This window comes from Hemitrygon akajei, chromosome 7, assembly GCF_048418815.1.
Source record: "Hemitrygon akajei chromosome 7, sHemAka1.3, whole genome shotgun sequence".
In the NCBI taxonomy this organism is placed as follows: domain Eukaryota; kingdom Metazoa; phylum Chordata; class Chondrichthyes; order Myliobatiformes; family Dasyatidae; genus Hemitrygon; species Hemitrygon akajei.
Window position 1 is genome coordinate 94,729,426 of NC_133130.1, and position 14,597 is coordinate 94,744,022.

At 42.3% G+C, this 14,597-nt stretch overlaps 1 protein-coding gene across 6 annotated transcripts in view; it reads right to left on the reverse strand.

Annotated features, from left to right (window-relative positions):
• lrp11 (low density lipoprotein receptor-related protein 11) overlaps nt 1–14,597 on the reverse strand; it is a 50,274-nt gene that overhangs the window by 29,500 nt on the left and 6,177 nt on the right. For all 6 annotated transcript variants that reach the window (XR_012099655.1, XR_012099654.1, XR_012099657.1 and 3 more), the window contains exons 2-5: nt 13,814–13,971; nt 7,942–8,083; nt 2,758–2,883; nt 2,444–2,641 (exon numbers count right to left, since the gene is read on the reverse strand). Coding sequence is in view for 2 of the 6 variants with exons in the window: in XM_073051474.1 (XP_072907575.1) it covers nt 2,444–2,641; nt 2,758–2,883; nt 7,942–8,083; nt 13,814–13,971 (624 nt within the window). In the remaining 4 variants the exon portion in view is untranslated. The remainder of the gene's footprint in view (nt 1–2,443; nt 2,642–2,757; nt 2,884–7,941; nt 8,084–13,813; nt 13,972–14,597) is intronic.

Here is a 14,597-nt window from a genome sequence, read left to right on the forward strand (position 1 = left end):
TTCATTTATCAATAGGTTTCAATGAGATCATCCCTCATTTTTCTGAATTCTAGTGAATACAGGCCCAGAGCCATCAAACACCCTTCATATTCTGGAATCATTTTCGTGAACCTCCTCTGAATCCCCTCCACTTTCAAAGATAAGGGGCCTCTTTCTTCTGTCTGTTTCCCTTCTTGAAAAGTAGAGGAACATTTCCAATTCTTCAGTCTTCCAGAACCATTCCAGGATCTAGTTATTCTTGAAAGATCAATACTAATGCCTCCACAATCACTTAAGACACCTCTTTCAGAACCCTGAGTGTACACCATTTGATCCAGGTGACTTATCTACCTTCAGACCTTTCAGTTTCCCAAGAACCTTCTCTCTAGTAGTGGTAACTTCACACACTGCATGACCCCTGACACCTGGAACTTCCACTATACTGCTGAAGTCTTCCACAGTGAAGACTGATGCAAAATACTTATTCAGTTTGTCCACCATTTCCTTGTCCCCCATTACTACCTCTCATTACTATCACTTTCAGCGGTCCAATATCCACTCTTATCTCTTTTACACTTTGTATCTGAAGAAATTTTTGATATCCTCTAATATTACTGGCTAGCTTACTTTTGTATTCAGTCTTTACCTTCTTAATGACTTTTTTTAGTTGCCTTCTGTTGGTTTTTAAAAGCTTCCCCATCCTCTAACTTACCACTAATTTATGCTGTATTTTATGTCCTCTCTTTGGCTTTTATGTTGGCTTTGACTTCTGTTAGCTACAGTTGTGTCATCTTGCCTTTAGAATACTTCTTCCTCTTTGGGATATATCTATCCTATGTCTTCTGAATTGCTTCTAGAAATCATAGCCAATGTTGCTCTGCTGTCATCCTGCCAGTGTTCTTTTCCCAATCAATTCTCGCCAACTCCTCTCTCATGCCTCTGTAATTCCCTTTACTCCACTGTAATATGTATACATCTGACTTTAGCTTCTCCTTCTCAAATTTCAGGGTGAATTCAGTCATATTATGGTTATTATCATCTGTAGTTTACAGATGCGAAACAAAAAAAAAATCTTGTGAGTGGCAGTTATGTGGGCAAAATCACCTTTATAATGAGAGAGGTCAGAGGACAGACTAGTTCAAGCTGACAGGAAGGCAACAGTAACTCAACCACGTGTTACTACAGTGGTGTGCAAAAAAAGCATCTCTGAATGCACAACACATCAAGCGTTGAAGTGGGTGGGCTACAGCAGCAGAAGATCAGGGACAAACACTCAGTGTAGATGTTAGCATCTGAGGCTCTAGCACCAGTTGCTGTGATGTCCCTCTGGTGATGGTCACTGCCTTCAAACCCAAAACTCACTGATTTATACTCAACTGTCAGGTAGCTACAAACCTTTCATCAGTGGGTAAAATTACTGGAGAAAACTTTAAGGAATAAATTGATCAGAGAGCGCCTACATGCAATTGTGCATGGGAAATCCTATCAATAATTTGTGTTTTCTGAGGAGGTGACTGGGAAACCTTTACAGTAGACATTGTCTGTGGGAACATTACTACAGTACTTGACAAGATCCTACATAGTAGATTGGCCGTGGGCATGTAGCATTTAAGCCATAAACTGGCTTGGTTATAGGAGGCAGAGATTAATGAATGTAGAACATAGATCAGAAAACAATACATTTACTTCTGAGGTTCTATATTTTGCACAGAAATTAAGTAGCTTCCCATAAGGTGCAAATACATATAAAAGAATGAAGGGAATTTGAAGAGATAGAATATAAAACAGTATTGCACAGGAACAGGTCCTTCAGCCCACAATCATGCTCCAAAGCAATAACATTAGTAATCAAATGACCAACTAAACTAATCCATTCTGCCTACGCAATGTCCATTTTCTTCCATTTTCCTCACAGTCAGGTCCAAACGTCTCTTAAAAATTCCTAATGTATCTGCCCTGATCACCACCCCAGGCAGTGCATTTCAGGTACCCACCACTCTTTTTTTAAACCTGCCTTTCATATCTGATGTAAGTAACATTTTCTGAGAAGCTGAATGGTCTCCCTCTGTGTCCAATGATGTTACACACATTGTTGCTCTAAGTGTTCTCCCCAAATTAAAATTAGAGAACTTAAATTGAGGATAATTGGGATTATCCTGGGGTGGTGGTAGAGGCAGATACATTAGAGATTTTTAACAGACGTTTATCAGATAGGCTCATGAAGAGATAATGGGGAAATGGGTATATGAGTGAGACCCTTCGCACAGAGAGTTGTAAGTACATGGAATGCATTTAAGTGCAAAATGAGCACTTGACTAGCTTACGCACAGAATGTTCTGGACCTAGGCTGGGGCGATGGAATTAATACAAGAAGTTGTCCAATGGTTGGCATGAATTAGTTGGGTCGAATGGCCTATTCTCATGCTGTATGATTCTAAGATTCTGATTGCTTTTATAATCCTACCTGGAAGCCGGCCAGTGCTGGGTTTGCCTCTCCCTTCTGCTTGGGATGACTGTGTCATTTCAGACTCAAGATGCTCCATTGGTTTTTGGCTTTTGATGGAATCCTTCTGTAAGCTGTCCCCAAAGGGCCATGCAGTACCATCTTGCTCTGAGGCAGCAGCAAGGGTTGTATGGGTTACTGTCTTACGACCTATATTAACTTTGGAATCAAAAATAAAACAGCTGTTAAATTAATAATTGTCTGCTCTTTTTCTGCTCCAGTTTATGAACACAAGGTAAAAGAATCTTGATTTACGTGCCAGGGGTTGTACTTACAGTCATGGCAGAAGGTTTCATCAGATTTATCAGGGCACTGGGCAATCCCATCACAAGCCAAAGTGATATCGATGCAACAGCCATCATCACAGATGAACTGGTATCGTGAGCAAACTCCTGTACAGTCTGTAAAGAGAATGATATATCTAGCAGCAGAACCAACAGCATCTTAATATGTAATATATATAAAACACAGAACAGTACAACGTAGGTACAGGCCCTTCGGCCAACAATATCCATACCTATCATGATGCCAATCCAACCTAATACCATCTGTCTGCATATGGTTCATACCCCTCCATTCACTGCATGCGTGTGTCTAAATGCCATTTAATTATCACTATTTGCTTTCACCAGTTCAGCTGGCAGTGTGTTCAAGGCACCTAATTCTCTGTGGAAAAACCTTGCTTAGTAAATCTCTTTAAAATTTTCCTCCTTTAGCCTTACAAGGTATGGGTTCTAGTATTTGACCTTTCCACATATCCACTTAAATATCAAAGAGACTCTTTACCCCATTTCTGCCTCTCAAACTTCTCTGATGTCTCCACTCAGTCTCCAATGCTCTGGAGAAACTAATCCAAGTTTATCCAAATTCTTCTTATAGCTAAGGCATTCTAATCCAAGCAGCATTCTGTCAAAACTCTTCTGCAACTTTTCAAAGTCATTCTTGTCATGCAAACAGAATTGCACGGTACTCAAAATGTGACCTAACCAAAGTTTCAGACAACTGTAATATGCCTTTCTGAATTTACCACTCAATATTGTGAACAATGAAGGAAAGCATGCCATTTGCCTTTTTAACCAACTTATCTACTTGTGTCGCCACTTTCAGGGATATGGACTTAACCCCAGGTAATTCAGGGCACCTTTTTGACTTCTCCAATGCGTTCAACACCATCTGCCCTGCTCTGCTGGGTGAGAAGCTGACAGTGATGCAGGTGGATGCTTCCCTGGTGTCATGGATTATTGATTACCTGACTGGCAGACCACAGTACGTGCGCTTGCAACACTGTGTGTCAGACAGAGTGGTCAACAGCACTGGGGCTCCACAGGGGACTGTCCTGTCTCCCTTTCTCTTCACCATCTACACCTCAGACTTAAACTACTGCACAGAGTCTTGCCATCTTCAGAAGTTTTCTGATGACTCTGCCATAGTTGGATGCATCAGCAAGGGAGATGAGGCGGAGTACAGGGCGACGGTGGGAAACTTTGTCACATGGTGCATGCAGAATCATCTGCAGCTTAATGTGAAAAAGACTAAGGAGCTGGTGGTGGACCTGAGGAGGGCTAAGGCACCGGTGACCCCTGTTTCCATCCAAGGGGTCAGTGTGGACAGGGTGGAGGATTACAAAATACCTGGGGATATGAGTTGACAATAAACTGGACTGGTCAAAGAACACTGAGGCTGTCTACAAGAAGGGTCAGAGCCGTCTCTATTTCCTGAGGAGACTGAGGTCCTTTAACATCTGCCGGACGATGCTGAGGATGTTCTACGAGGCTGTGGTGGCCAGTGCTATCATGTTTGCTGTTGTGTGCTGGGGCAGCAGGCTGAGGGTAGCAGACACCAACAGAATCAACAAACTCATTCGTAAGGCCAGTGATGTTGTGGGGGTGGAACTGGACTCTCTGATGGTGGTGTCTGAAAAGAGGATGCTATCCAAGTTGCATGCCATCTTGGACAATGACTCCCATCCACTCCATAATGTACTGGTTAGGCACAGGAGTACATTCAGCCAGAGACTCATTCCACCGAGATGTAACACTGAGCATCATAGGAAGTCATTCCTACCTGTGGCCATCAAACTTTACAACTCCTCCCTCGGAGTGTCAGACACCTGAGCCAATAGGCTGGTCCTGGACTTATTTCCACTTGGCATGATTAACTTATTATTATTTAATTATTTATGGTTTTATATTGCTATATTTCTACACTATTCTTGATTGGTGTGGCTGTAACAAAACCCAATTTCCCTCAGGATCAATAAAGTATGTCTGTCTGTCTGTCTCTGCCCTGCATCTGTCAAAAGCAAAACTCCCCCATAGCCAACCATTTTAAATTCTCATCCCCATTCCCATTCCAACATGTCAGTCCATGGCCTCCTCTTGTGCCAAGATGAGGCCACCCTCAGGGTGGAGGAGCCAAGAATATTGATTTCTCATTCAGGTAAAAATAAATTTCCCTCCCTCCATGGTGGGGGGTCCACCACCCTGGCCTCCTACCTCTTCTCACCTACCTATCACTTTCTCCTGGTTCCCCACCTCCCTCCCTTTATCCTATGGTCTACTCTCCTCTCCTATCAGATTCCTTTCGTTCCACCCTTTACTTTTCCTACCCACCTGGCTTCACCTATCATTTTCTAGCTATCCACCTTCTACTCCTGCCACATTTTTATTCTGGCGTCTTCCCCCTTCTTTTCCAGTCCTGATGAAGGGTCTCAGCCTGAAACGTAAACTGTTTATTTCTTTCCATTGATGTTGCCTGACCTGCTGTATTCCTTCAAGATTTTGTGTGTGTTAAATCTACAGCATCTGCAGAATTCCTTGCATAATATTCCATTTGTGATGTCATGTCAGCAGTCAAAAAGAAATTTTGGATTTTCAGGTAAGGGGTATACACTGTACTGCTGTGATGATGTATAAAAACTGGGCTCATTTTAAGATGTTGCACATAAATAGCTCCTATGTGAAAGCCTGCTAAACATTGAGTGGCTGTGTAATTGTTATCTATGGCACTGCAATTCGATCATTACCAAGCTGTACAAGATGATGACAGGCATTGATCGTGTGGATAGTCAGAAGTTTTTCCCCAGGGCTGAGATGGCTAGCACAAGAGGGCACAGTTTTAAGGTGCTTGGAAGTAGGTACCGAGGGGATGTCAGAGGTAAGTTTATTTTACCCAGAGAATGGTGAGTGCGTGGAATGGGCTGCCGGCGATGGTGGTGGAGGCAGATACCAGGGCAATAGGGTCTTTTCATCAATCTTCAATCTACATATAGATTGGGTGAACCAAATTGGTAAGGGTGCTGAGGAAGGGGATTTCTTGGAATGTATGCGGGATGGTTTTCTGAACCAACATGTTGAGGAACCAACTAGAGAGCAGGCCATTTTAGACTGGGTATTGAGCAATGAGGAAGGGTTAGTTAGAAATCCTGTCGTGCCCCTTGGGTAAGAGTGACCATAAGATGGTGGAATTCTTCATTAAGATGGAGAGTGACATAGTTAATTCAGAAACAAAGGTTCTGAACTTAAAGAAGGGTAACTTTGAAGGTATGAGACGTGAATTAGCTAAGATAGACTGGCAAATGATACTTAAAGGGTTGACGGCGGATATGCAATTGCAAGCATTTAAAGATCACATGGATGAACTACACCAATTGTTCATCCCAATTTGGCAAAAGAATAAACCAGCGAAGGTAGTGCGCTCGTGGCTGACAAGGGAAATTAGGGATAGTATCAAGTCCAAAGAAGAAACATACAAATTAGCCAGAAAAAGCGGCACACCTGAGGACTGGGAGAAATTCAGAGTCCAGCAGAGGAGGACAAAGGGCTTAATTAGAAAAGGGAAAAAAGATTATGAGAGAAAGCTGGCAGGGAACATAAAAACTGACTGTAAAAGCTTTTATAGATATCTGAAAATAAAAAGATTGGTTAAGACAAATGTAGGTCCCTTACAGTCAGAAACAGGTGAATTGATCATGGGGAACAAGGACATGGCAGACCAATTGAGTAACTACTTTGGTTCTGTCTTCACTAAGGAGGACATAAATAATCTTCTGGAAATAGTAGGGGACCAAGGGTCCAGTGAGATGGAGGAACTGAGGGAAATACATGTTAGTAGGGAAGCAGTGTTAGGTAAATTGAAGGGATTAAAGGCAGATAAATCCCCAGGGCCAGATGGTCTGCATCCCAGAGTGCTTTTTGTGTGAAGAGGGGGGTGCTTCAGTGTGATAGAGTGAGCCTGATGTGTATAATGATGTAGCTGTTTCTGAGGATGTGTGAGAGTATGACATAAACATGTCAGAGCTGCAGGAGAGTCAGTCTGAGACACTGGTACAGCAATGCAGCCCACAAAATGTGCACCAACAATCATTTTTTACACTAATCCTACCCTAACCTACCTTCTTCTCCCCATATTACCATCAAATGCCCCCCAAATTCTTCGAGGGAGTGGTATAGAGCCTTAGTTAAATCCTTGGGGTGGGGTGGGGTGGGGCAGGGGTGTTTAACAGGAGGGGAACAAATCTGGGAACTTACAAGACATAACACCACACATTTTGCTTTTGAACACGTGACTCTTTGCCTTCTCTGACTTATTATAAAGTTGCCAGAGAAGTTATCTGATTGACTGGATTTTTTTTGGTCATCACCTTGATATATTTATCCCCCAAATGGTAACCACTTAATTTTTCTCCCCAGGTTACTCTTTTTAATTCCCGATAATCTCCTGATGCAGACTCCTCTACATTGGTGAGACAAGTTGTAAACTGCTTTGTTGAGCACTTCTGCTCCATTCACCAAAAGCAGAACTTCTCAGTGGTCAAACAATTCAATTCCCATTCCCAATCTGACATGTTAGTCCATGGCCTCCTCTTGTGCCAAGGCTACCATCAGGGTAGAGGAGCAACATCTGGGAAGCTTCCAACTTGATAGCCTAAATATCGATTTCTCATTCAGGTTAAAAAAAAATCTCTCCCCCTCCCTTCTTCTATTCCCCACTCTGGCCTCTTACCTCTTCTCTTCTGCCTTTCACCCCCTCTGGATCCACACCTCCTTCCCTTTCACCTATGGACCACTGTCCTCTTCTCTCAGGTTCCTTCCTCTCCAGCCCTTTACCTTTCCCACCCACCTGGCTTCACCTATCGCCTTCTAGCTGTTCTCCTTTCCCTCTCCCCACCTTTTTATTCTGATGCCTTCCCCCTTCCTTTCCAGTCCTGAAGAAGGGTCTCGGCCTGAAACACCAAGTTATGGAAACTATTCCTTACCATAGATACTGCACAACCTGTGAAGTTTCTCCGGCATTTTGTATGTGTTGTTTTGGGTGTCCAACATCTGCAGATTTTCTCATGTTTATATTCCAGTGCTGATTTGTGATTCTAACTAGGGAAAGGTGATAATGTCTTCAGTGGAAGGGGATGATGCGTCACCCAAGAAACAATGCCTGCATTTACCTATGGGTTAACTGACCTGTTGTCTGCTGCTTTGGTGGCATCACAGTCACAGTGACGTTGTCGTTACTCTTTTGTCCAATGGAGTCAGTGACCGATAATTGAATCACATACACTCCCTCTCGTAAGCCACGCATCTTCAATGTTCCAGGTTGTGGTGACTGAAAGCCAAAAAGAACATACAGTCACAAGATTAAAAGGCTGCTATCAAACCGGGATACAGTTCACCAATTAATCTGCTGGGGTTGGGGTTGTCCATTGTATCTGGAGCTCCTGATGCGGCCTCCTCTTTGCAGCCGCGTCTGCAACGTAAGACACATTACAGATTGGGAGAACTGCTTTGTTGAGCACCTTCGCTTCATCTGCAAAAAAAAAAAACAGGATTTTCTGGTGGCCAACCATTTTAATTCCAATCCCCTTTCCAACACATCAGTCCATGGGCTCCCCTACTGCCGTGATGAGGCCACTCTCAGGTTGGAGGAGCAATCCTTCATATTCCATCTCCAAATTTATGGCATGAACATTGATTCTTCCAACTTCTGGTACTTTTTCCCACTGCCCCTTCCCTCTTCTTCATTTCCCCACTCTGGCCCCACTTTTACCTCTTCTCTTCTCCTCACCTGCCTATCGCTCCCCTGGTACCCTTCCTCCTTCCTTTGCTGCATGATCCAGTCTCCTTTATTAGATTCCTTCTTCTCCAGCCCTTTACCTTTCCCACTTATCACCTCCCAGCTTCTTACTTCATCCTCCTTCCTCCACTCACCTGGCTTCACCTATCATCTTCTAGCTTGTACTCCTTCCCTGCCCCTGACCCTCTTATTCTGGCTTCTTCCCCTTTCCTTTCCAATCCTGATGAAGGGCCTCAGCCTGAAACATCAGCTGTCTATTCATTTCCATTGATACTGCCTGACCTGTTAAGTTCCTCCAGAATTTTGTGTGTGTGTGTTGCTCTAGATTTCCAGCATTTGCAGTATCCCTTGTGTTTGTGCTTTTAAATCTCCAAGATTATCCAGCAGTTTGATACTGTTCTGGTATTGGGGCAGGATACAGGGTATAAAATGTACCATCTCTCCACTTGTCCCAACATCTAGTCCAGATAGAGTCTTGACCCGATACGTAAATGTCCAGTTCCCTGATCAGATGCTACCTGACCTGCTGAACCTGCTCAGCATTTTGTTTATAGCTCCAGATTCCAGCAAAGCAGCCTTCTGTGTCTCAAGAGTCACAGCAGTGGTCAACACTTCTCTCAGCATTATGTTCCAGTTTTCCCACACAGCTTCAATTTACCAACATACCCATCATTCTTTTTATAGAAGAGCTACAATGCTCTTTAGGAATATTCATTTCCATTGATGCTGCCTATCCTGCTGAGTTTGTGTATGTTGCCCCGTGCTAAAATTATTCTATGTCTCTCCTCATGGGTATCGACGATAGCTCAAGTAATTTTCAAAGAATTCCACCTAACCTTCATCTATCACCTCCAAGAAGAATTAACAATTAGCTTGTTCATTTACATTATTTCCCTGTGTGCAGATTAGCTGGTTCATTCCAGGATCTTCAGGCTGACAATCTAATGCAATAATGGTGCAGGTTTTGTCAATAAAGTTCTTGACATGAATAATTTCTGTTAATTTTATTCTGGAAATCAACAGTGAGCTCCATACAGGATGAAATTAATTTGTGTCTGAAGTTCATTACAGGAAATCCTGCAGATTGTTGGATGGTGTATGAATACTCTTTTACAGCAATAATTTCTGTTTGTAATGGTGCCTTTTCTGTATCAAAAGCACTGCAACTCAAAGGAGGTTTTAAATATTGACAATAAACCTCCTAACAAGCATGAGGGAAACATTTAGTTAGGGGTTGATTTAAAGTTAGGTTGTTTTTTTTGTATTCCCACTACAACTAAGAGGCAAATCCCAGGCCTAGTGACCATTAGATACCTTCTGTACATAATAAAGTGGCCATCGAGTATATGCTCATGGTCTTCTGCTGCTGTAACCCATCCACTTCAAGGTTTGACCTGTTGGTGCTCAGACATGTTCTTATGCACATCACAGGTTTGGGAGGTCATGTGAGAGACAACCTGGCTTTTGTTTCACAGTTAACATGCCTATGAATGTTTGGAGAGAATGGTCTGTCAATAAAGTAAACTGCTCCTGTCCTAGATGTATATAGTTTCCTGAATGTGTTGGAGCTACAGTTGGCCAAGAACAAGCAACTTTTGCTCTGTAAATGGTGAAAAGGTTCCAGAGTGTCAACAGGTAAATTACTCATCATAAAACATTTAAGTCCCTGAGAGGCTTATAAAACCACAATTTTTAAAATTATGATCCACTTAAGTTTCTGGTTAATGTTTATCCTAAGACTTGATGGTGATAGATCTGAAGGTAGTAACACCACTTAATTTCAAGGGAAAGTATCTGTTACTTGCTGCTTGCTAGTCCCTGCCTGATTGCTTTCCAGGGTTGTTAACATACCAGCAAGACTGTTTCACTAGCAGAATGCCTGCAAAGTAGAAGTGAACACTTTACCACCAATGTCTAAGACAGAGGAGATGGTTGAGCCTCAGTTGCAGCCTTCAGGAACCCCTGCTACAAGAATGATTGAAGCCCAGCACCCACAGTCACCTTTCTTAGCACAAGGTAGGCTGAGTGTTTGGCTAGGTTGAACTAGTGTGTGAGTGTATGAAGTTTCCACACATCTGCAGCCATGGTCCAGTAGTTGGGGAGAGGATAGAAGGGTGCTTGTGGCATTTAAGCTAATGGATGGGTTGTCAACCATGCAGATGTATTTATTGTAGATGGAGTATGAAGGTGGTGCTTAATGTTTGCAAAAGGAAAAGGAATGAAATCAACAGTGGAAGCATGGAAGTTTAACCACAATTGAAGCAACACCACTGTTACTAAGGATGCAAATTGGTTAAGAGACTAAGTATTCAGAGTAGCTTTTGCAATCTCATGGCTCCTAATCCTTCTACAGGGGCACCACTGAGAGCATCCTGACTGGCTTTATCACCGCCTGGTATGGGAACTGCACCAACTTTGATCGCTGGGCACTGCAGAGAGTGGTACGGACAGCCCAGCGGACCTGTGAATGTGAATTTCCCTCCATTGAGGACATTTACTGCAGCAGGTGCAGAAAGAAGGCCTGGAAGATCATTGGGGACATGAGTCACACCAACCATTATCTATGTCAACTGTTTCCATCTGACAAATGATACCACATCATTAAAACCAGGACCAGGCAGCCATTAGGCTTATAAATTCACAAGTCTGTACATTGTGACAGAGTCATAATGCAAATATTTTTACTCCTTCACGTTGTGGTAAGGATTTAAGATTTAATAAATTCAAATTCTAAAGCAATAAAAATTAGTTAGAAGACAAAGGGCAATTCACCAGCCTATTTTTGAATAGTGTCATGGGATCTTTAATGTTCATCTGAAATATAAGGCTTCTTGGTTTCATGCCAAAATCCAAATGACAGTAGCTCTGACCTTGCAGCACTCCTTGAGTACTTGAATGTCACCCTAGAATTTCTTTTCTGGTGAATGATGTGGAACTTGAACCCAGGACATTCTTACTCAGTTGAGAGTGCCACAAAATTGTCAGAAAAGACAACAGGTAAAACAGACAAATTCTACTTCATTTTACATATTATGGTGAATAGGTTTCCCCTTTGATATTATTTTGTTATTTACTATTACTTTTGTGAGACCGCAACACGTGCTCACCAAGTTTGTATTTCAGATTTTATTCTGATAATCTCACCTTTCAGTGCACATTTTATTTAATGATTAAACAATTCTGCTGAAGTTGGCAAAGTGCTTTCTCAACAGGTTTGTAAACACCGACAGTCATGAAGAACCGTTCAAGGATTTTCTGAAAATAGTATACGGCCAGGATATGGACTCAGTAGCCACTTTATTACGTACACCTGCTCGTTAATGCAAATACCTGATCAGCCAGTCATGTGGCAGCAATTTAATGGATAAAAGCATTAAGAGGTTCAGTTGTTGTTCAGACCACACATCAGAATGGGGTAGTATGTGATTTAAGTAACTTTAACCATAGAATAATTACTGGTGCCAGACATGGTAGTTTAAGTATTCCAGGAACTGCTGATCTCCTTGGATTTTCATGCCTAACAGTCTCTGGAGTTTACAGAGTGGTGCAACAAATGAAAGACATCTGGTGAGTGCAGTTCTGTGAGCGAAAATGCCTCATTAATGAGAGAGGTCAGACTGATTCAAGCTGATGGAAGGCCACAGTAACTCAAATCACCACACATCCCAACAGAAGATCATCTCTGAACACACAACGCGACAAACCTTAAAGTGGATAGGCAGCAGAAGATCACAAGTATATACTCAGTGGCCACTTTATAAGGTGCAGGAAGTTCTCAATAAAGTGACCACTGAGTGTATACTCCACATTAAGTAAGAACTAATAGCAGTTTTTATATTCATGTTGTATCGCAAACATGGTCCATGTGATCAGCATAGGGGCATTGGAGCTCTTCCATTAAAAGAATGATGGTAATGTTGATAAATTGGAGCTCAGTTGAAAGCTGGAACATAATGCTGAGAGGAGCACTAACCACAGCTGTGATGAATAGACTATTGAGGCAGAGGAGGCTGCTTGCGCTGGAATCTGGAGCTAAAGGCAAAATACTGACCTGGCACAGCAGGGCAGGCAGCATCTGATTAGGGAAATGAACAGTTAGATGTCAAGTCAAGACTCTTTATCTAGACTTAGATGTTGGGACAGATGCAGAGATGGTACATTCTTTATCCTGTCCTAATATCAGAGCAGTATCAAACTGCTGGATAACCTTTATTGAGATTTAAAAGCACAAGAGATTCGGCAGATGCAGGAAATCCAGAGCAACACACAAAATGCTGGAGGAACTCAGCAGGTCAGGGAGCATCTATGAAGGGAAATAAGTAGTAGACATTTGAGGCTGAGACCCTTCGTCAGGACTAGAAAGGAACGGGGTGGGGAAGGGGGGAACCAGAATAAGGTGGTGAGGGAAGGGAAGGAGGAGTACAAGCTAGAAGATGATAGGTGAAGCCAGGAGTGTGGGGATGGGTGTGAAGTAAAAAGCAGGGAGGTGATAGGTGGAAAAGATAAAAGGCTGGCAAAGAAGGAATCTGATAAGGAGAGGAGAGTGGACCATGGAAAAAGGGAATGAGGAAGAGACCAGGGGAAGGTGATATGCAGGTAAGAAGAGAAGGAGGAAGGGTGAGGGTTGTTGAAAAGTCAACAAAGCAACTAAATGTGTTTGTCTGACAAAGCGGTACAGGAGTGTTCGCTATGATTAGGTGAGATGGATTGATGAAGCCATTATAAGAAAGGTACCCGAGAGGTACACTGATCTAGAAACTATCATTGCCTCACATAGAGTTTCAGCTGTAAGTGTGTTCTATCTCAGTTTGGCCTTTAAATTGGGCAGTTTTAGTTTCAAGTATTTTATTTATTTAGGAAAAAGAAAAATCTTTACTCGTCAACAATTGCAAGGGAGCATACTAGAGTTTAAATGCACATTGCGGGATACCAGCAGGTTATTAATTGAACCTACTGTTTCACATTGGCTTTATTTGACTTTCATATTCATTTCTGAAGTGTTACAGTGATAAACAACTGGGAGCAAGTAGAGTACATACAATTGCAAAGTCACGTTCATGTCCATTTCAGGTTTGTCTCTCTGAAGCAAAGGACACTGTTAGCATAGAGGCATACAGCAGTGTTCACAACCAATAAAAGTCTCAGTTAGGATTTACAGGTTTTAATCATTTGAATCTCTCCTCAAAGATTTGTGTGGGATTGGAAATAAAGGAGATATCGATGGGGAAAACAAGATGAATTCCTTCTTAAAAAGTGAAATACCTTCATATTGACCAATGGATCGCCTTGCAATAAGGTCCACTCATAACGGACAATCCCCCGATCATCAGAACTGCCTCTGCCATCCAGCAGGACCCAGTCAGTGGGAAGAAGCAAGTTCACATCTTGTCCCGCATCACAGTGAGGGGCTTCATCATTCCCTAGAGAAAAAGAGAAAGATAAAGAAATCACCTCTCCCAGAAAATAAATCAGCTGGTGATTTGGATGAGGACTGCACTAAAAGGGGTGAATTGTGAAGGTCTCTGAAAACAAGAGGGATCAGCCGTGATTCAGTTTGCAGCATTCTCAATCTGAGGTCAGCATTCACAGTTTAAGTCACACTTGGAGATCAAAGCATGCTCTGAATCAACACTCTGGAGCAACACTGAGGGAGTGCTGTACCTCTGGGAGCTGATACTTTTCTAATGAATTGTTAAAACAAAGTTCTTTAAAGTTTACATAGCACCATTTCAAAAAATATCAGGGGGCATTGAGTCCTTAGTGTCCAAGGCAATATTTATTCCTCAACCAATATGACTAAAAACATTATCTCATTGCTATTATTGGAATATACTCTTGTCAAATTAGCTGTTGTTTCCGTTAACTAAATGTGACTGTACATGTTTTTGATTGTGAAGTGCTTTGATCATGGCAGGTAGAGAGGGGTAGGCCAGATAGTCCCAAAGCCTTTTACTTCAGTAGAAGCAAGACTGATCCTCTGCCTTGAGATCTTTTGCTGATGATGGTTAGGACTGTGAGTAGGAAGGAGGATGCAAAAGAGTTTCAA